This window comes from Epinephelus lanceolatus, chromosome 16 (assembly GCF_041903045.1).
Source record: "Epinephelus lanceolatus isolate andai-2023 chromosome 16, ASM4190304v1, whole genome shotgun sequence".
Lineage (NCBI taxonomy): Eukaryota > Metazoa > Chordata > Actinopteri > Perciformes > Serranidae > Epinephelus > Epinephelus lanceolatus.
This window is the reverse complement of record NC_135749.1, coordinates 27,567,508-27,590,897: the sequence shown is the minus strand read 5'-3', so window position 1 is coordinate 27,590,897 and position 23,390 is coordinate 27,567,508. Positions and strand designations below refer to the sequence as shown.

Here is a 23,390-nt window from a genome sequence, read left to right as displayed (position 1 = left end):
TAGTTTAACATTCGAGGGAAATATGCTAATTCTCGTTCTGGTGGAGAGTTAGAATAGAAGGTTTATAACCACTCTCATGTCTTTACAGTCAATATAAAGGCCAGAGACCAAAAGACCAAACAAACACCAAAGAACTAGTGGCAATGAGGGCCAACTGTTGCGTCGCCTCACGTTGCCTGTGTCTAAGCCAAAAATTTGCACATTTATGCCAAGCTAACTGTCTCCTGACTCCAGCTCCATGTTTACTAGCTATAAAGGGATACAAGGATGGCATAAATCTTCTGCTCTAACTCTCTACCAGAAAGCAAATAAGTTCGCATCCCAAAATGTCAAACTATTTCTTACTTAATGGATTAATCGATTAGTTGTCAACTGTTAAATTAATTGCTAACTTGTTTAAAGATGGATTAATCCTTTTGAGTCATTGTTTTTTTAAGAAAAAAAGTGAAAATTGGAAAAATTCTATGACAGACTAATGAATATCTTTTGGTTGTGAACACTGGATCAGGAACCACTGACATTTTATACATCAAACAACTAATAGATTGATTGAGAAAGTATTTGGTAATAACCAGTATTTGCAGCCCAGCTTTTTAAGTATTACTCCTCAACTTTCTGGGGCAAAAGAAGTTATAAAAAAAAGTTCCCCTACATTCTCACCCAGAGACTTCCACAACCTTTAAAGTCATTCCTTCGAAACTGACGTAACTGTTGCAGAAATAGCTTCACAACCACAGTGAGGAATGATTAGGTGAACCCACATTCTGGCCAATTCATGTGTGTGTGTTTTTAGTGTTTCTTTTTTATGGGTTCAGGCTCCAGGCACTGGTCCAAAAGCAGAGAGGGTTGGAGGAGAGCGGAGCAGACATTGTTCTGAGAGGGAGGAGGAGGAGGAGGAGGAGGATCTCTGATGCTGAAAGGGCCTGCAGAAAATAAAAGAAAAGAGGAAGTTGTGGGGGGAACGAGAGGGCAAATAGAGTTGGATGTATTGGGTGGTGATGGGGGTGGGGGGATGGGAGCCTGGAGGTCGAGGAGCATACCCCGTGAGAATGAGAGCATTCCAGGCGATCGTGCGTGGGAAGGTTGTTCGGAAGATGCACATGATTGTTTCAAGGTGCCCCTTTACATTGTTAATGAGTCTGGCAGCACTGGGATACTCAGTCTTTTCTTGTCATGTGTGCAGAAGGAGACATTTGTATTCTCCTGAAAGAAAACCAGGCAAACAATCCCTTTCAAGAAACCTCTGCAAGTTTGAACGCACATGTTCAAGCAGTGAAATAGCTTTTCCTCAGGCTCTCTATCTCATTATGAGATTGAATTCAACACAGACCATTTATTATCCCACTGCTAGTTAGAAAGTCTTGGTATTTTCATGCTGTGACGTCGGGTTTTCGGAGCATTTTTAGAGCCGAATAACTCCAAGTTTGCTCCTGTGCAGGATTTTTCAGTGAGTGTGAAGAGCTTCTCCCCCAGCCAGAATGAATAGCAGTCCCTCCACCCCCCCGCTGCGCCCTCGTACCGTGAGCCAGCCATTAACATTTGAAAACGGTCAGCGGGGAGACAGACTACATTGTGTGCTCATTTCAGCCACAGAGCAAGAGAGAGAAAGAGACTACCCAACATCAGCAACAATGCATAATCATTTCCATGTTTGACCTTTGGCGGAAATTGTTCTCGCCACCCCCTTCCTTCCCCCCTGAGGAATGCCAACTATTTTGCAGGGTCATCTCTCAAGATGTAGTGGACCTCTGTCAGCTTGGTTCGACCCTGTAGAGTGTCGTTCTCCAGGCAGATAAGAGGAGGCCTGACAGCTGAGAAAAGTGTTTTAAACCACTGCACTGAACGAGTGCACACAGCCTGTTTGTGTTGTCACAATACTGGTATTTCTAATGTTGATACTGTACCTTGAAAAATACTGATATTCATTACCTGGGGGCACAGTTTAAAATTTGATGCCTCTTGTTGGTTAGTATTAGAGAACAGCAAAATAAGAGTAGTGAACATTATCAGTTAGAGAAAGAAAGAAAGCACAGCTAGTAGCGGTGTATCAATACTGCAGAAAATGAGTATTGAAACAGTTTCATATATTACAACTGAGACCTGTAGTTTCTTGTCTGGGTACACAAGAAAACGAAGTGGATTTGTGCTGCAGAAATGCTTTAGTTGGCTGAGCATGTGATGTAAGTCTGATAATTAGTTTATTATTTCAGTTATTTTGTCAAGTAAAAACCCCAACTATTGTCTTGTTTCAGCTTCTCAAATGTGAGAATTTGCAATCACACAAAAACAAAGCTGTGTTTTTGACCGTTGGTTGGATTAAAAAGCAATTTTTAGACATTACTTTTGGCACTTTGGGAAATTATAACTGGTATTTGTTTTTATTAGTTTCTACACTGTACCCGAGAATTATGTCATTCAAATCAGATTTGACTGGTCAATACAATATTCGTACAGAATATACAGAGTCTGAGAGTTTGAACTGGGTTTTGCAGGATGTTCAGAGTGACAGCAACCTTCGCGTAATATAGCAAATAGGCTAAGCTAGCTGAACGAATGTGTGCTAATTAATGATGGATCAGAAATGTGCAACATTAAACAAGACCAACTATCGTATCAGTTTGCTGCGAGCTGTAAATTAACCACTTCTCGGCAGAAAGCAGAAGATTAAGTCATGTCAGAGCCCTACGGGGAAAAGCCTTTCTTACACCAGGCAGCGGCCTCTGTCTTACCCAAGCCCTTTATACAGAGATTGCACTAAGGGCTGCTACAAAGTCCCTTCTTCATGCCGCCTTTGCATTTTGACACAGAACCAAATGATGGCGACATCATGCTGCTCTGGTATGTGATTTTAGACAGCATCCTGGCACTGTGAAATCAAAACAGGCATGACAAGCGTGACATTTAATACAACAGCATTGGCCTCCAGTGTGACAAGAAATACACATAGGCAGCAATAACAGGGACATAGCATGGCAGTAACAATCCTATACCGCACCTTTTATATAGCGGCTGATCTCATCCTCTGCTCGGAGGGTAAGGACCTACCGAATCTTAGTGTTTTCCCAATTTGTTGACATTTACGGCCGCTGTTCTTCTTCTTTGAGTTAGCCGCTAACTGAAAACAGCTACATTTTAAATCTCCTGCACAAGCATAACACGTCACACCCATCCTGCCATGGTCCTGTCCTGTCGGCTGTCTTGTTTAGACACCATTTCAGCGCTGAGGCAGCATAACGGCATAACATAACGGCGCGACATTCCCGCCTTAAATGGGCAGTGTGAAAGGGGCTTCAGACTCCCCCTGGGTCTGGGTCGGCAGCTGCCTGTACCTGAGAGCAGTGTGAAAGTGAGGTACACACTTTAACTTTAAAGGGGCAGCCCTACTAGTTTGTGATGAAATTCTTATTCTTGAACAAAACCTGCAGAAAATCCGATAAAAGTAATTATTTGCCCTGCGCCTGAGAAGTGACTAGTTTTTTCTGTTTTCTATCAATATAAATTGAACATTTTGGGGTTTTGAACTGTTTGTAAAACAAAACAAGACTTTTTAAGACATCAACTTGGGCTCTGAGATTTACATTTGTATTTTTTACAATATCCTGACATACTATAAAATATATATTATTTATAAGGAGTTATTTGCACATTAAACTATCTCAGATGCAGGTGCGTTGTAAAGTATCACTTGTTTCTTGTTTCCAGATACTCTTGATACAGGTCCGGAAGAGCCAAAATGTTAGTATAACCAATAAATTGTAATGCTGAGCAAGAGCAGTGTGCAGGATCTTTTCTCATATAAAAAAATAATATGAAGATGAATTTAGAATAAAAATAAGCCTTATTGCAGCCATAATTACATGGTCAACCTCAGACAGAAATGAAGGACATACAAAATTCAAAAGCATATCACCAGTAGGTGTTTTCAGATGCACTGAAGTGTTGCAAATTGTGAATAATAAACAAAAGATTCTCCTTTTATCTCAGATGCCCTTTATGTTTCAAAGGGAAAATATGGCAGCTTCAGTTGTTTGTCTTTTTTTGTCTGTGAGATCTTTTGCGTGGCGTGAAATCGGGAGGACACTAGAGTGAATCTCCATCTCATTGGCTATTCCTATATGTAAAAACCATTCAATGTGGCCCTGCAGAGATACCATGAAACATATTTCACATCTCGGCAAATGCCCCCTGGAGGGATTAGCTCTCGTCTCCGGGGGTTACCATGATGCACTCATGTACCCTCGTTTGGCATCACTGCCAGGCTTGGAAATAATCCACCTCTCTGCTCTGCCAGCACTGAGCGCCTCTTGGCTGGGGCCCCATAAATACCATCCATACTGTTGTTGTTTTGTGTTGTTGATACTTTTTTGACCCCTGTAGGTGCAGTAAATTGTCTTTTGTAGGTCAGAAGTCAGTGTCAGCAACTAAACAAAGTCCCCAGAGCATGCAGAGATTCATAGTTTTGCTCATAGACACTTCAACAGCATGAATGCTGGCCAACATATGTCTTCAAACTGAGGGACAGTTTCTCTTACTGCTGCTTCACACCATTCACACAGTTCTGGAATGACTTGGCAGAATATGAGACGCAACGTTGCACAATATGTTTCCCCAGCAGCCATTCCAGTTCACTGAATTCAATACATATTTTGAGAAAATATATCCAGTGTGACTTTCACATCTAATTATAGGTTATACTTGGCGTTCAGGACCAGAGTGAGGGAGCCCAAGATGTTAAGTGATCTTGAATCTCTCTGGGTCCTGCAGGAGGCAGGAAGTGCTGCAGGCTAAGGAGGAGGACGTCATGTCAAGTTACCTTGTAGTTTATGTGCCAGTGGGAAAAAAAATGAAATGATGAATGGACGGAGTGAGGAGGAGAGCAGTCATTTTAACCAAGAAGATACACAGATCACTTCCTGTGGCTCATGACCAGTGCTGTATGCAAAATGATTTTACTGCTGTAACAGCCTGAATGCCGGAAAATAGTAGAAAAAAAAACGTTATAATTCACAGAATACACAAAACGACATTGTAAAATATCTTGTTTTGATTTCAAATGTGTCCCACACTCCACAATTATATTCAGTTTACTGGCATATATGACAAAAAATACCACTTTCTGACCTTTTGAGATGCAGGAACTAGCAAGTAATTGTCATTTTTGCTTGGAAAATTGTGCAAAGGTGAATCAACAGTGAAACAGTGTTTCAGCTGAAGTACAAATACTCCAGTACGATGACAGAGTTTTGGTACTCATATGGTAACAACCTTAACAACACAGTAGTTTTTCCAAGACATTAGTCTGCTTGAGGAATAACTGTTAGCAAAAACTAGCTAACGCAACACTGACATATATTTCTGTAAAAATTATTTAGGTTTTTCCATTCAAACATAAAGGTGCAGAGTTATATTAATACATTTAAAATGTATTGACATTAACTAACTCACATATCATTACCTTTGAAGCTGATTAGCAAACTTGTAAGTGAATGGTTGCTACGTGCTAGCTTGAGTCCAAAATGGACAAAGCTATCGTAGCGTATTAGCCATGTTGAATTCTCCACTTTTATTTCACTCTCCTCTGTCAAAATTGAAACTGTACCACAAAAAAGAGGCATAGATGGCAGATAGTTGCAAGACAGGAGTCTGGTACAAATTTCTTCTTAATTATCTGTGTGAACTTATTGTTCCGTTAGCAACTGAGCTAACTAGCTTGCTAAAAGACAGTTAGCCAACTCTCCAGCTGGGTGTTTTTCCATTCTTAACTATTTCTTGAAATAAATAATGTTCAACCCTGAGAATACAATGTCAGGAAGGACTTAACTGCACAGTACAAAGAAAATATAAATAAACACATACTGTAGGTATTGTGACTTATTAGCACTGAAATTGCTGGCTAGCGTGTAGCGTGTAGCGTAGCCCCCAACTAGCCCTGTGAGTAGTCTCAACTTTACCACACTTGTAGTACCAGATATTTCAAGACTTTCTGGTATTATCAAACCTTTAATATAATTTAAATGCCATCTTAACACAAGCAGCCACACAAAGACTAACATCTAAACATCTGTTTTGTTTTCAGGGAAACTCCACATTTATGACCATGTTTTAGTCATGCATATATCCTCTGACAAAACAAATACCTCAGCTATCAAGCAGAGATGTTTTAAGCATCAGTGGTTTGTCACAGCTTGCAGTGTGGTTAGACACAAGATGGCACATCATATCCTGTTGAAGAGACAGTTGCCACACTGTTGCTGTTGAAATGTTTTTGGGGTGTGGAGATTTCCCCGCAGGAAATCAAATGAGAGAAGAGGGGAAGGTGGTGGGTGTCATATTTACACTAGGGATACAATAGTCTTTTATGCAGAATGAATGGGGCCTTTTCTATCAGCCTGGAGGAGCTCGGTGTGCTGTGTCTTGACGTTTGTGGTCGAGAGAAAATCTTCACACAGTCACAAAGCAAAATGCCATTCAGCTTGTTAGGAAAGAAACAACAAGGCAGTGACATAATTTCTGTCTATTAATCAATGGGTAATGACCATGATGAAGGCCACGAGGCTAGAATAAGCTATTGATTGTTTAACAGTTAGTTTGTGCCACTATAACTGTGTCATAAGTATTGATTTGCAGCTGCTTGCATAAGATATCAATCAGTCATTGTGTGGCAGCAGTGTGTTGGATCATGTTTCCCTGGCTTAAAATGAAAGCTACAAAGTTGTGACATTTTCCACAAGACATTTTCAGAAATAGTGGAGGTGAAGTTTTACCAAGCCTGCTGTGTAATTACGTTAATACACAGCCAAGTGGCTGAGGCTGTAATCAGAGGGTCAATCTTCCTGAAAACTGTCCAAATGAAGAAATTACCATGTGCTGTGAGCTCTGAACCGCTTCCCATGAGCCCTTCCTACCCAGAACCCTTCACACGGCCCATTTATTTGAACTGGCTCTCACCCGCACTCTGAGGAACGGCTCGTAAAAAGTCATCAGGTCCTCATTACCGTCATTACTATAATTATTTTCTATATTTAACCATGTGAAATGAGGCCAAATGAGTGTGCTGGTTCGCCCCTTTTTCTGCAAACTATCCCTGGGACACGTGTTACAGTTGGTACAGCCCTAAGTTTTTCACTGATCTGTGATGTTCTCACAGTCAGAGCGTACCACTTTTTTTTAGGAGCAGTTTTGTTGTTTGTTTGGGTTGAAAACATCCTCGTCTCTTTGAAAGTAGGACCGTTGCCGTGGGGACGCTGTGTTTCTGCTATGTGGTGTGGTTGTGTCTTTGGCCGCAGTAGCAGTGGAACTGGAGTATTTGTGAGCTTGTTTAGCCAAAGCCACCTTCATTATTATTAGATTGATGTGTACCCCATAGAGACAGGGCCAAAACCACCCAGAGAGCTCTTACTGAAAGCTAAAGGTGGGGCCCTCTCAGCCAGCGGTGAAGTTACATAAGGTTTTTATTTTTGGATGGTCAGCGCCGGCTTTACACACAGGACGTTTATACTATTAGTGTTCAGGCGAGACGCTGGTGGAAAAAGTGCCTTGTTGATGTAGAGGTGTGTGAGTCAGAGAGTGGAGGGGCTCAGACAGCTGGGTCTTCAGGCTGTGTATGGAGCTCCAGGTGCAAAGCTGGACAGCTCAGCTTTGCACAATTCCACGCTTTCTAATGACGAAAACATACGAGGCCGTGAGAGTGTCCCTGAGGCAGATGTTGTTGAAGCGGGCAGCACGAGACCTGGGAGACCCCCTTTTATCTTTTATGTTTTTCAAAATCATCCGGACCTGATCTGTTTTTCAGTAATCAGGCCAAAGCTTGTTAAGCTTCATCTTAGACTATCACAGGGCTGACACATAGAGACAGACAACCATTCACACTCACATTCACACCTACGGGCAATTTAGAGTCACCAATTAACCTGCATGTCTTTGGACTGTGGGAGGAAGCTGGAGTACCCAGACAAAACCCATGCTGATACGGACAGAACATGCAAACTCCCCAACCATGGGTTCAAATCCCCCACCCTTAGTCCAAACCAGGAGCCCTCTTGCTGTGAGGTGACAATGCTAACCACTGCTCCACCAAGCCACCTCTATGAATCATATTGCAATATTTTGGGGCTGTATCGTGATAGAAAATATGCGTCTATATCGAAATCTCCTCTAAAATACTGTAGACTTATAAAATAATAATGTCTAAATAAAGTTAAATGAAGTACTGCTGCAATAAAGTTCAATAAAGTACTGTTATAACAAATTTGAAGGTGTTAAACAGCCTTATTTCCTGAGACATTATATTGTTCAAGAGCACTGGCTCTTATAGGCCTAAAAGGGAAGAAATCTTTCAAAGAGCAAAGCCATTAAAAGACCTTAAGTGTAATCTGGAGATAAGACTTTGTTTTTACCGTCTAAACCACTCTGTAGACCTCTGCCAACCTGTGTTATTTTAACATTGAAGTCAGGACCAGAAACGCTTCATATTTACATTAGGAAGCAGCCGCACGCCTCTCGCCTTGCTGACTTATAACAGATAACTTCCTGGAAGCTCGTCTGTGGGTGAAGCAGAAGGGGCCCTCCCCGCCTGCCTACTGACAAATGGCAAACACATGTGTTTATAGGAGGATCAATGGCGAGCGGTGGAGTCACCGTGTTGTGACTAACCAATGTTTATGCCAGAGATCTGACGCCTGCTTTAATTGTCAGTTTCACCTGCTGCGATTACAGTGATGCAGTGAAGTAAAGAAAAACATGACAACAGGAGGAGCATCACTTCAAAAGGGTCTGCGTGTTGCTGTTAGCCATTACAGCTAACACCATGTTTGTTCAGTGTGATCAGGGGTGATGTTTTCTGTTTCACGTCAGATTTTTAATCTACTCTGGCTCATGACTCAGCCTTTATTGGTGGATGTCCTATACATGGTTTCCATTTGTATTGTCTGTATGTTTACTTTCCCACAAACTCTGCCCCGTTAAAACAAAAACCACAGTGAGAACGAAGGTTAAGTGTGTGAAAATGTGTCAGACTCTTCCATTTTGGGATCTTGTGGTGGCCAGACTCACTGCAGTGGATGTGTTCATGTTTGTGGCAAAATATTTATAACTCAGACTGATGTGTGACTTTGAATTTGCTCATGCACTGCCACAGCTTCAGCTTTTTTTATTAAACATGGTGTTAGTAACAGTCCTACCAGACATTCAAGGTATGACATTTATGTTTTGTTGACATTTGCTTTACCTCCTCAGTGTTCTGAGTGTGAACTTAATTGTGATGCAAAATCAAAAACTTATTTAGCCTAAGATACATTTTTTCTTCCATCTGGCCATATTAAAATGAAAGTATAAAATCAAGTATAAAAGTACTGAGTATAGAGATGTAAGTTTTGGTTAATTTTACTTTCGATGCACTGATACCTATTTATTGACTGAGTGAGATTTAGCACCGCATTTCAAAGCGCTATCCATTTAGAGGTAGTGAAATATGATTTTTTTGTGTATTTCTTATATCTTGCCTTTTATTTTATTGTCTGTTGGCTTTACCGACTGACAGCCAGCCACATTAATATGCGGAAACATAGTGCCCACTTCCCAGCCTGCAGTCTTCACTGGTTAGCTAACATTAGCCTTGACCGCTCTGCACTGTGCACCACCTGGGTCAGGCAGAGGCTAGCTAGCAGCACTGCTCATTCAGCAACTACTGCTGGCAACGCCGGCCCAGTAGCAGGACAGCGTTACCCTCCCCCCAGGGTAACCCCCTGTGGGTAAGCAGCTTCAATTTATGCTAGCATTGTAAACCATGTCAGCACCCCCAGCTATATCTACACTGCTAACTGCACTAACAGAGCTAACAGTGCTAAGGGGGGGATTGCAGCTCAAAATTGAGTCACTTACTCACCAGGGTGACCTGTGGGGGCATCAGAGGGTTGGCACAACGTTGCCACAGTAACGCTGTCAGATTGAGACAAGGTTACTTTCGGTAATTGCTGAAGAAGCAGCGCTGCTAGCTAGCTCTCACCAGATCCAATTGTCATACAGTGCAGTAAAATAAAGAGCAGCAAAATAAACAGCAAAATAATTGTCTGTTTGCATATTGTCTTAAACTGCAGTGTGTTGAGCTTCCATCACTAGCATACATTTGGGATTTGTGAGCATATAAAAAGTACTGTCAACATACATCACAGATACAGAGCATATGAAAATCTATCGTATTTAACTATGTTTTACAGAAGTAATGTGTCATTTTCTGCAGAGGATTTTTTCAACATAAGTTTAAAGAGTAAAACTGTAGGCCACCTGTTCAAAATCCAGTTTCTAAGCAATTCTCATGAAAGTAGGAAAAGCCATGAAGCATTAAATTGATAAAACTATGCTTGTTTATGTGTTGTTAAAAAGGGCCCAAGACCCAAAACAAAACACCAAGACTAAGTCTAAAATCTGCACTGAGGCTTCATGACAGTTTGAGTATGTTTGAGTGATTGTATCTCTGAGTTGCTGAAGCCTGTGAGAAGCAGAAATGAACATCTCTGTGTGGTTTAGTAAACGGATGCTGGGTCACGGTTTCTTTCACACCTTTTCTTCCACCGCCTTATATCTCTGCAAAGTGGAGCTGAGCTGTAATACCCAGGCATACTCCAATACAGACAGTTTTCAGTACCACATATGCGTGTGCTCGCTGGGTTTTGGTTTGTGCACAAGTGGCATTCTTGATTTAGCAGCTGACAGTAAAGACAAAAGGAGCATGATGTGTATGTTCTGGTGGCTGTGAGGTGATTTGTTTTCTCCTCTGAGCATCAAACATAAAGCAGTTAATTACAGCAGGATGACAGGCCTCATACAAGAACCAAACAGTCAAAGGTCATTCTGAAGTGGCACGAACGAGTGATGTTAAGGAGCTGTATACAACAGTCAGCACTTTGCTATTTGCATATAGTGATAAAATGGGGTAAAGGCATCCTGAGCAGAGAATTAAGTCACACTCCCTCTGTGTGGGTTGTAATCTGAGTTTCTGTATTGTTTGTTGTGGTAAACAGTCAGGCCACTGTCCCTGTATGTGTACTACTGACTATTTGCCGCCACTCTGCACTGCACCAGTAACTAACCAATTTATTTATAAGGATAAAGAATATATAAATCCACCTATCAGCCAAAAAGTCATTGGAATATCTAGGACAGTGAACCCCCTTCCACTTCGGTAACCTACCCATCTAACCACAGGTACACCCACCTCATCAGCTACCACTACACCAGTGGCTTACGGTGCTAACAGAGCTAACATTGATAACATAGTGAACAATGCTGAAGGTGGGTTGCAGCTCAGAACTGAGCTGCTTACTTACCGGGGTGACCTGGGGGACAATCAGAGGGTGGGCATGTTTCCACAGTAACGCTGTTGGGTCGGGGCATGGTTACTAGCAGTAATCGCTGAATGAGTGGCGCCACTAGCTACCTCCCACCAGACCCACTTGGTGCCTAGTGCAGTAAACTGAAGAGTCGCAGAATTAACCCATAATCCAACATACGTAACCAGTCAAAAATGTTCTAGAGGGCAATGGCAATTTTAGGGTCTTTGAATATGCTTATGATAAAATCTCTCAAACGTGCAAAGGGAAAATTCATGAAGCTGAAACAAGCAATTTGCAGCTGTGTTTTTGCATCTAAGAGACTTTAATGAATCTGATTTGGAGAGAGTGAGCAGTGTAGGATAAGAAAACCAAAATGTTCTTGCATCAGGCCAAATGTCAGCACAGTAAGCAGCTTTAAACTTGTCTGTCATTCCTCAGAACAAATATATATTCATACTCTAATTGGGGCTGCAGTTGTAATCACAGTAATCAGCATCTTGTTTCCTCCTGGATGCCTCTGCCAGCCTTGATCAAATTACTGCAATGAGCATGGACATCCAGGTCTGCTCCCATCAGGCGATGTCAACCTCACGGGGTCTGAACTTCTTGGTGGTGATTGTGAGGGTGTAATTGTGCGACAGGTGTTGCTGGCTAATGGCCCCGACAATGCACTTAGACAATAGCCAGGGAGGCCAGGCCCGCAGTGAGAGATAACGATGTTAGTAGCAGAGAGAGTTTCACATGGGAACTGACTAAATCAGACCGGGTCGGAAAGAGGAAGGCCAAAGAGGGTTCATGAAAGCCTCAAAGTGGGCTTCCTGATTCCCACACTGAGCTAGTAAAGGGTGAGGCGTTAATGGCACAGACTTAAAAAAAAACATACTAGAAAGATAAGTGAAACTGAGTGACACGTTTCCCTTGAGAAGCTGTATTTGGAGGCTTGAACAGTTAAAGTCACTGTTTCTTGTTATCTTTTTTTTCTGGTTATCCTCACTCTGTATAAACATTTCTTTTTGATGCAAATGTGCGTGTAGCTTGTAGTCTGATTAAGGATTAGATTTTATCCTCAGCTCATTTCAACTGATACAAGTGAGTTTAATCCAAGCTGCAAGATGAGAGTTTATGGAGGTCGAAGGCCAGCAGCAGTGTGGTTTCAACTCCTCTGTCCTCTGTAGTTTCATTTTCATTACAAGATATTTTTTAGCCATTTTATTACTAAAGCAGAAGCAATAACTGGGCGAACAAAAGATGTCTTACTTTACAAGGCCCATCAGACTGGGTAGTGGTGCTGCAAAAATAAATGAAGCAGGGTTGTTCACTGGGAAAACAACACAACAAACCTACTCCTCCCTCTTAGTATCTGACGTTAAGGTGCCCTTGAGCAAGGCGCTTAATCCCTAATTGTATTTATGGAGCTTACAAAGCATAAAGTACAGGACTGTTGTTGTGCTGGGCAGCTCTCAGGGGTTAAAGTTTGTTATTGTGTGAAGCAGTTAAAAAGGAGTGTTCATACTCAGTTAACTCCTTCCATGGGTGAATAAAGGCTAAAGGAAAAAGACTGATGCATTTAGTGGGGCAATTATTCTTTAAATGCCTCTCGTAGACATAGAAGTGGCACACTTTGGGGGTTTGCCTATCTCCAAAATCTGTGGTTTTGAGTCATTATCCCTCACCCCTCACTGGCCCTTCAGATAACTGTGCCCTGAAGCAGAGCACAAGCTGAGAAAATCCCATCAAGTTCAGATTGGTTTGAAAGACATCTGGTGTGGAGCTGGGAGGCTTAATGGGATCTTACATGGTAATTTGAAGTGCAGAGGGAATTTCACCAACGTGTCATTCATCAAAACTGCCATAAATGTATCGTAAATGATGATAAACTCTGGTGTTATAAAGGATAATTTGGCATTTTAGTGTGGAGATTCATACCACTAACATGTCTATATGGTAAAAATGAAACTACAATCAGCAGAAGATTAGCTTAGCTTAAAGACTGGAAAGTGGGGTAAACAGTTAGCCTGGCTCTGTGTAAAAGTAACAGAATCAACCTACCAGTACGCCTAAATACTGATTACTGATTAACACATTATATTACATCAGATGAGCCAATCAGAGTGATTTCATTCACTCACACAGGCCCTTTAACATTTTGATTAGTGATCAGCTTTAGCACCAGGCTAGCTGTTCCCCCCTGTTTCCAGTCTCTGTGCTAAGCTAAGCTAACCAGCTGCTGACTATAGTTTGCTATTCAAAGTTAACGAATGAGACTGGTATTGACTTTCTCATCTAACTCTCAGCAAGAAGGCAAATAAGATGATTTCCGTAAATGTCAAACTATTCCTTTCACATGCTGGAAGCTTTTTGTGTGTTAAAACAAGGCAAAGATCTTCGTCTAAAGAATTTCTGCTCTCTCTCTCTCTGCAGAACCTGATGGCCAAGGCGTTGTACGACAACATGCCGGAGTCCCCTGAGGAGCTGGCCTTCCGCAAAGGGGACATCCTGACTGTCATTGAGCAGAACACAGGAGGCCTGGAGGGCTGGTGGCTCTGCTCTCTGCACGGCCGCCAAGGCATCGCCCCTGGCAACCGTCTGAAGCTGCTGATCGGACCCATGTTTGAGGCCCAGTCCCCGGCTGCCTCTGCTGCCCAGTCCTCCCCTCAGAGCTATCAGCAGAAGGCCGGCTCAGCGGGGGCTCAGGGGATTTACCAGGTGCCTCCGTCCCTCCAGAGTCCACAGCAGCAGAGTCAACAGAGCATCTACCAGGTTCCTCCTGGACAAGATGTCTACCAAGTCCCACCAAGGAGTACGCTAGCTGCTGATAACACCCCGAGCAAGGTGAGACAGGAAGAGAGCCACATTTCCCTAGAGCTAAAGCTAATGACTATTTTCACTATCAGTGAATCTGTCAATTAGTTTTTTTAATAATCATTCGATCCAATCATGCACCATGGATCAGCTGATTGCACTGATTAGTGTTACTTCAAGCAGAGGGTGGGAAATCATCAGTGAAAACACCTGTGGACTTTTGGTTCACTATGGCACATCATCCTCCATCCCTGGTTTAGTCAATAAGATGTAGCTCAGCCCACTTTCACATCTTACAAAACAGTCCATAACCTAAAAATACTCAATTTACAATGATATAAAACAGAAAGAAAGCAGCAAATAACTCTCATTTCAAAGAAAGGAACCAGAGAATTTGGCGTTTTTTGTTTAATAAATGACAATTAATCAACTAAAACGTGATTTATCAGATAGAGCAGTAGGATGAATGTATAGATAAACAGAAACTGAAGACATGGGTGAGACTTGTGTCTTCGCTGACATTACTTTGGGATCAGAGTGGATTTAAACATAAACTCTGGTGGGTGTGGCCTTCACTGGCGTTCACTGGTATTAGATGTGATAGGACATGGCATTTATGCATTTACACTGTGATCTGTTATCCTGCCAGTCTGCCACGACTCTCATCAGTGTAACTGCACACACAGAAAACAGAAAGGCCGGAGAGATTGTGGGTCTGCGATGTGAAATCTGGACAGGGTGTGCCGGGCCTGGTGCTTACCACAGAGCAGGGTAGTGTTTTTGTGCAGGGCTCCCATTTGGCTTTTCTTGTATATTGGCACACTGTGTGCAGCAGAGCCAGTCTAAGCCACAGAAGGGCAGTGAATATGGGAACTTGTGGAAAAGCAAACAGCACAGAACTGTTTTTTGGATTTTGGTGGAGCCCAGCTGCCTGAAAGCAGTTTTTTTTCTGTATTTAAATGCTGTACACATTGTGGCTGGCAAACCCATTACACCTGGCACAGTTCTTTACAGTATCGCTATATATACCCTACAGTCCCCCATGAAGTGTGTCCATTGTTTATGTTTGTTGTTTTACTGGATGGATGGTATATCATTTAAAGCATATATCTCCAGCTGTCCTAAAAAATATAGCCTGTCATCCTACACAGAACCAGAATGGGTAAAGCTGATTTAGCTGGTTTTTACCAAGACTGATAAAACTTTGAAAGAAGAAATAACAGGACTTCCCTTTTACTGTCAAAAAGTTCAATTCATAAGCAGTAAAATCGCATCCTTAATGATTGCAACACACTTCCCTTTTTGCTGTTTCAACCTTACATCTGTGTGATATCACCTGTCACACACAAGCAACTGGATGCTAGGTAGTGTTAGCTTACATTAGCTAACACATCAGCTAACATTACCTGGTGATGTTAGGTGATGTGTAGGCTAACAATGCGACTTGTCGTTTCATGTTAGCTGATATGTTGGCAGACATTACCAAAATGCAACTGGATGTTAGTAAATGTGAGCTCACAAATGCAGGCTAAAATTAGCTTCCATAAGCAACTGGCCACTTCTTTTGTTTACAGTGGGTAATGTTAGCTGATATGTTGGTTAACATTAGCTAAAAGCAGCTTGATATTACTTGCTAACTTTAGTAAATATAAGCTAACAATAGCTATATGTGACTAGTCCAAGACCTGTGATGTATTAAGAGACCTGGATCTGAGACGGAACCCTGTTCATTTCTATGAAAGTTGCTCAGTAGTGTATAAAAAAAAAAGCTCTATATTGCGGTATAAATTTACCTGAATGATCGCTGCTGGTTCCGCATCTGTGGGCCCATAAAGCAAGCGCAATACAGACTTCCACTGGCGGAGCCGGCTACGTCCGCTTTAGCTCTCTGCTAATTCCAATTGGGATAAAATGATTTAATCTTGCAGCTCAAGAATTATCCGACTGAATGGATTAAACCCTTTTAGTAGAACGAGCCATTTCACAGCGGTTGTGACGCTCAAGAAAATATATCTACTTATTTACAGATGTCTCTTTCCCAAGTCTATTGGAAAAAGCCTTTTTAGACCCAGGTATCACTTGACAGACTCAGGACTTATTAGTAATTCCACAGTCTGGCCCCAACGAAAGTTGGCGCCAAAGCCCAACACACTTCGTGTGGGCCTAGTTCAAGCCCCTTCAAACACGACTCATCTTTGATTCCAATTTTCCCACTAGCCACTTGTGGTATTGCAGCGAAAAAATCCACCGCAGCCCCAAAAAGCATTTTCTCAACAAAAAAAAAAAGAGGTCAATTATGACTCTTTCTATTGTGAAATATTGATCCATGTAGGGTTTACATTTTTACATTTGTAAAATTTTCCTGGAGCTGAGAAAAATAATTTAAAAATGTCTATGAGCCAAGCAGGAACTCATGGGCAGGGCCAGTTGTTGTGGAAGTAAACCCGGGAGCTAGAAACATTTTGTTGTATGTGCCAAATGAGCAACTCCAAAGGGCTGAACAGCCACCATATTGGCATCCGTTATCCAGGTATTATTTTACATCTATGGACTGGTCACTTTATCGTTTATGGTACCAAAAACTACTGTATGTCACTAGCTAACAAAGGCCAGTCAGTTATGTAGCTAATGTTAGCAAGATTAAAGATACTGCTATTACCTTGTCCTGTGGTTGTCATTCATGGCCATTTGTCTTCAACAGTTATGTAGTCTTAGTTTGTGAAATGCTCCAGTTAAACAAGAGTGATCACAGAGATCCTTCATTACAAACTGAAGTCATTTGCAGGTGTGCTTAAACAGGAGGGAAGAATTTCCCTGTTTATTCAACCGCTTAACTAGTTTTAGCACCTTAGACCAGATCATCCCTCCAGGAGACGGATAGTAATTATATGCTGGATGAGCTTTTGAAATCCCAAGGGGATTTCTTTTAACAAATCAGCTTCAGCCATCATAGAAATGAGCCACGGTGTGCATTTTCAGTAGGTAAATAGGCAGCAGGCGCCACAGGCTTAGAGGACTTTGTGTGATTGACTGTGTGATAAAGTCAGTCAGAGCCAGCGGCTGAGAGGAGAGACCTGTCAATCAACCTGCGCACTGTCAACCAACACCTTTCTTTACCACTAACAGGCCTCAAGGCTTAGTCTACACGAGGAATGGTATTAAAAAAGCTTTGGTCATAACATGGAAAATTAAATGTGCTTCTAATGAGAGTGCGCATTGTGCTGTAATCATGTTATTGGAGAGATTAAATTAAATCTTGGACGTTTAACTTTCCCTCCAATCTGTGGTTATCAAAGTGCTGCAATTTTCGGCGGTTGTTCCTGTCTATTAAATAGAAAGATTTTGACTGTGTCAGTGTATCGCAGGAGTCCAGACAAGGCTCTGTTGTTTTCCAGTGACGTATCTGACTGTTGGACAGGAGCACCATCAGTCTCTGTGGCCACAGTCAGTCCCGTTAAAGCCAAAAAGCAATATCTGTAGTGAAAGGTTTATAGAGTGGAAGCTGAAGGAGTTATTTTGAGCATTCAAGGTTTGAAAAGTCCCCTTTTTTGCAAGTTAATTTTGCCTGCCAAGGCTTGGAGGGACATGAAACTGGTTGAATCATCTGTACAAAAGATATATGGGGCATTAATTTAGCTCTTGGGGGGGGGGGGGGGGGGGGGGGGTCAGATGCCTTCTTAAAAACACAGGAGACTGACTGTAACCATTAGCATTCACAGCTAACAGTGAGCACAAGCTAACAACTGATGATACATTAACCTGTTTTAGTTCAATTCTGGGTTAATTAACAGCCTTTTCTTTCTTTGAGAGCGATGAGTCTGAGTTAATATACAATAAATATTACACACAAGTCTTCCACAGTACACCAGGCTTTAGTTCCCCAGTGTTTTTGGCTGTCTTGCCTTACTCAGGGTGGTTCTTTTCACAATCAAACATTTCACTTTTAACTCATAAATGTTTGATGACTCAATTTTTTTAACACATAAAGGCAAATTTATCTCTTCAAAAGTTTGGTTTTTAAAAACCAAAATCACAGTATACTATTTTTAATCTGTGTATACTCTCAACCAAACTTCGGTGTGGTGTTTTGTTCCACACTACAACAACATAGCATTTGCAATTCGTTTCTCTTCTTTATAGCAACAGCGGCTGAGTTCTCAGTATTTAGAGCTATTCATCTCCCCAAACTGATGGACAAAACAAGAATGCTCAAAGTTGAAATGACTCAAACTGATGGCCATGATATAAACCTGTAGTAACGTTAGAAGTATCCCTTTAAAGTGGATCCGTCCACTTTGAAACTCTGAGTAATACAGCCTCATAGTATTTGTGGAGATCATTTTTGTTGATGTGAAATCCAAACCCTGACCTTTGCTCTTCAAAACACCAAACTCAGTGTTGTTTACTACCGCTTGTCTCTAAGCAGCAGTATTGATGACAGGCTGCAGAGCACTGACTCACGCTGCATGTGGTGTAAATGTGCTAATAGCTGACGGAGCTGAAGGGAAAACAGCCATTTTCTTGTTGTCAAGTGACACTCACTTGCTTCCCAGATGATTATAAAGACTGATGCGGGCTTCCTAGACTGATAATCCCCTCTCATGTTACTCTAAAGCCTCCAGCAGAGAGCGGTTCCTGCATGTCCTTCACCATGTGTGTGTAGAGTCATGCATGCATGCCCTCTCCTTGAGTTTGCATGCCAACCCTGCAGTGCAAATCCAGATTGGCGACTGGTTGTTTTCTTTTCATGTGGTGTGGGGCTCTGGTGTATAAAAGGCACACTGAGGTTTTGGCACTCACTGTCTCTCTAGCTGTTTGGTTTGATGCTGCAGCCTTGTCCTTGGGTGACCCTCCTGGGAGGGTGAACTACTCAGTTGCTCCCCCCCCCAAGGCTACAGAGCTGGGGACCATGTGGGACAGATGCCTGAAGCTCTCGGCCACACAAAGAGCCTCCTCACATGGAGAAGCCTTCAATTTCAATTCAATTCAATTTTATTTATAAAGCCCAATATCACAAATCACAATTTGCCTCACAGGGCTTTACAGCATACGACATCCCTCTGTCCTTAAGACCCTCACAGCGGATAAGGAAAAACTCCCCAAAAAAAAACCCCTTTAACGGGGAAAAAAAAAACGGTAGAAACCTCAGGAAGAGCAACTGAGGAGGGATCCCTCTTCCAGGACGGACAGACGTGCAATAGATGTCGTACAGAACAGATCAGCATAATAAATTAACAGTAATCCATATGACACAATGAGACAGAGAGAGAGAGAGAGAGAGAGAGAGAGAGAGATGCAGGTAATGACAGTAGCTTACAACAACATTAATGAAAGTAATAATATTATAGTTATAGTTCTGGCTACTGTGGTACAATATGTTGAAAGTATGTATTAGTATCAGACAGTATACTTGTGTGACAATAGTCATATGTGTATAATAACAGTAGAAGTATGACTAATGACTAATGATGGCAGCAGCAGCAGGAGGCATCTGGCAGGACCACGGCAGCAGCACAACCACACACGTCACACTGTCCAGGCACCGCTGCGGTATGAGTTATTCTGAGAGACAGTGGAGCACAAAGGCTCCGGAGAAGAAGCCGAGTTAGTGACATCCAGAATGGCCGAGTTAGCAAGATGCAGTAATAGGATGAGAGTGAGAGAGAGAGAGAGAGAGAGAGAGAGAGAGAGAGAGAGAGAGAGAGAGAGAGAGAGAGGGAGAGAGAGGGAGCCCGGTGTATTATAGGGGGTCCTCCGGCAGACTAGGCCTAAGTCAGCCTAACTAGGGGCTGGTACAGGGCAAGCCTGAGCCAGCCCTAACTATAAGCTTTATCAAAGAGGAAAGTCTTAAGTCTAGTCTTAAATGTGGAGACGGTGTCTGCCTCCCGGACCGTAACAGGAAGATGATTCCACAGGAGAGGAGCCTGATAGCTGAAGGCTCTGGCTCCTGATCTGCTTTTGGGGACTTTAGGGACCACGAGTAACCCTGCGTTCTCAGAGCGCAGTGTTCTGGTGGGATAATATGGCACTATGAGCTCTCTAAGATATGACGGAGCTTGACCATTTAGAGCTTTATAAGTTAACAGTAGGATTTTAAATTCAATTCTGGATTTTACAGGGAGCCAGTGCAGAGAAGCTAAAACAGGAGAAATATGATCTCGTTTCTTAGTTCCTGTTAGTACACATGCTGCTGCATTCTGAATTAGCTGGAGAGTTTTTAAGGACTTACTAGAGCTACCTGATAATAGAGAGTTACAGTAATCCAGCCTTGAGGTAACAAAAGCGTGGACCAATTTTTCTGCATCTTTTCGGGTCAGGATAGGCCTAATTTTCGCAATATTACGCAGATGAAAAAATGCAGTCCGTGAGGTTTGCTTTAAATGAGAATTAAAAGACAAATCTTGATCAAATATTACTCCGAGGTTTCTTACGGTAGTGCTAGAGGCCAGAGCAATGCCATCTAGAGAAACTATGTCATCAGATAAAGAGTCTCTGAGTTGTTTGGGGCCAAGAACAATAACTTCAGTTTTGTCTGAATTTAACATCAGGAAATTGGTGCTCATCCAATTTTTTATGTCTTTAAGGCAGTTATGGAGTTTAGTTAATTGATTACTTTCTTCTGGCTTCATCGATAAATACAACTGTCTGCCTTGTATCGCCTTTTATCATTCTGCTCTCAGAGGCCCGTTTTTCATCTCAGTCTGCTGCTCTTGATTTCCTCTTTCTTCCTCACGCCGTCAGTTTCTCCTCAGCATTTCCTCTGACTCAGGCGCTGAGGTCACGCTGTTCAAAGATGGGTTGGGTTCAGAGTTCAAAGATCTCAGCCAAGCTTCTTATCTACTCCTTCCAGACTGCCTTTTCATTCCTCACTTCCTGACCTCATGAGGTCTGCTCCTTGTATGGGCATTTCCTCCACTTACTGTGTCATACCCGTAGATCCAATCTGCTCATTGGTGCCATAAAGAGGTAGGGGTGCAACAAAAGGATTAATAAACTCCCACACAACTCAAGGAAGTGCTCTGATAGCCATTTATGGGCTGCAAAGGGTGTGCCATCCACCTTGATAAACGTCCCTTGTTGGTAGTAACCAGGTTATGTGGAATGAATGGCTTGTTTGTTTGCCAGGGACATATTTTCTCGACCTAATCACACGTATGACAATCTCAGCACCAGATAAGTAAGTTATTTCTTCCTGGAGCAAGCCAGCTCCTTGAGATGTCTGTCTGCTTGCCATTGTCGCAGTTGTGATGAATCGCTGGCCGATGAGGTTTGACCAGAGGGGGGGCGAGGTCATAAATCAGTTGTACCAAAAGTAATCTGCTCTGCGGTGTGTGCATACTGAGAGGACTTTCTCCCCTTGAAAGTTTTAAAGCAGAGTATGTGATAAAGTTGCAGAAGTAGGAGCTTTGCTGAAAGTGAGGTTATAGCTGTATGGATGGCAAGTACCAAAGCTCAAGTTGACATTCAAATTGCCTTTTTTATCCAACGAAATGTCCCAAGCTGAAAGAGATTCAGTTTCACACCATAGTAGACAAGGGAAATCAGGAAACAGTCAGATTTAAAAGCAGAAGCGAGTGAATTTTTGTGGCCTTTTTAGCCACAACAGAGGCTCTATAGTCGCACTGTCAGCCTGTCACTTAGTGGTCGACCACTTCAATACAGACTGAAATATCTCAACAACTATTGGATGGATTGCAATGAAATGTTCCACAGACATTCATGTTCCCCAGAGAATGAATCCTACTGACTTTGGTTATCCTCTGTCTTTTCCCTTAGCACCAATATGAGACTGCCATTTGTACTTTTGAGTGAAATGTCTCGACAGCTATTTGATGGATTGCCATAAAATCTTGTTCAGACATTCATGTTCCCCTGAGGATGAATTGCGCTAACTTTGGTGATCCAATACCAATGCTTTGGTTTATGGCTACATGCTTGCAAAACTAAAGAGATGCTTACTTGCTAAACTAAGATGCTGAACAAGGTAACACAAAGCTCTTAAATATCAGCATGTTAGCTTTGTCTTTGTGCACATGTTAGCAAACATTAGCATTCAGCTCAAAGTCATAGCTTAGCTGGAGACTCTTAAGTCTTGTTCCTATTTTACCAATACTTTGGTTTATGCAAACTAAGCTGCTAATAAGCATGCTAACATGCTAAACTAAGATGATGAGCATGTTAGCATACAGCCATTAGCATTTAGTTCGAAGTATTAGCATGGCTGTAGACTCTTGTTCCCTTTAAGATTTATGCTAACGAGACATTAAAGTCTTTTCTCATTTCACATCATCCTTTTTTTTTTCTTAGGACTGTCTCGTGGTATAGTTTTCTTGGAAAGTAAACACAAACGTCAGACACATCTTCAAACAGTACTTCTATTCAGGTAATCATGCTGCCGGATTAAGAAGCTGCTTTGATCAGAGAGGATGAACGATGATCCTTATTAGTGCTAAAAACCAGTGTGTTCTTTTTTTAATACTCCTCATTAAGCCCGCTGTCTGTTTGGGTTTATCCACTTGGACGTGTTGGACAGAGAGACGGCTGAAAGCCTCGCAGGATTCACGAGGTAATTACCTGCATTAATTAGTTTGGCACTTTAATAAGCTGCTGTAGCTCCGAGTGGCTGAAGGGAACATTATTGAGGAGGTCTGGCCCGCAACACTGCGCGAGACATCTTAATGCTGTGATTCAGCAAAGCAGAAAAGGGCAGGTTACTACAGAGCAGGAACACACCCTACATTTAGGAGATGCAGTCATATACAAAACACCACTCTTACCTAATGTATGAGTGATAGCACCGTCAGACTGGTGCCCTTGGGTGAACCCACACGCGGATGGATAAGAGCACAAGAGGGGTGATGAGGAGGTGTGAATAAGATGGATGGATGATATTGAGTGAAGTGCCACTTTGACGCCAATGTCATTGTTGTAACTGTCCTTTATAAACCGCCCTTTAGTGAAAAGTCTCGTTAGGGTTGTTGATTTGTGTCAGCGGGCACGTTAGCAGGGAGGAAGTGGTTGTGCGCGTGTGTATGTAACCGATGAAAAGATGTGAAATGATGATTTCCTGTTCACTCGTGCCACACACAAAGTGTCTTAACTCACTTACAGGAAAACGTGCAGAGATGAACCATGTCACGCCAAAGGTCACATTTTATTAAACCTCTCAGTGTCAGCTTGTGCCCAAAGCTATGAACTCGTACTTGTATTGTTTTGAGTGCTTTACATAAGACAACAAAAGGCATTAAGTTATAAAGG

General features: G+C 42.1%; 1 protein-coding gene across 2 annotated transcripts in view; it reads left to right on the top strand.

Moving 5' to 3' along the window:
• The window catches only part of nedd9 (neural precursor cell expressed, developmentally down-regulated 9), a 41,772-nt gene that overhangs the window by 7,534 nt on the left and 10,848 nt on the right, over positions 1 to 23,390 (top strand). For both annotated transcript variants that reach the window (XM_078175740.1, XM_033636154.2), the window contains exon 2: positions 13,752 to 14,162. In XM_078175740.1, coding sequence (XP_078031866.1) covers positions 13,758 to 14,162 — 405 coding nt within the window. In that variant the 5' untranslated portion in view covers positions 13,752 to 13,757. The remainder of the gene's footprint in view (positions 1 to 13,751; positions 14,163 to 23,390) is intronic.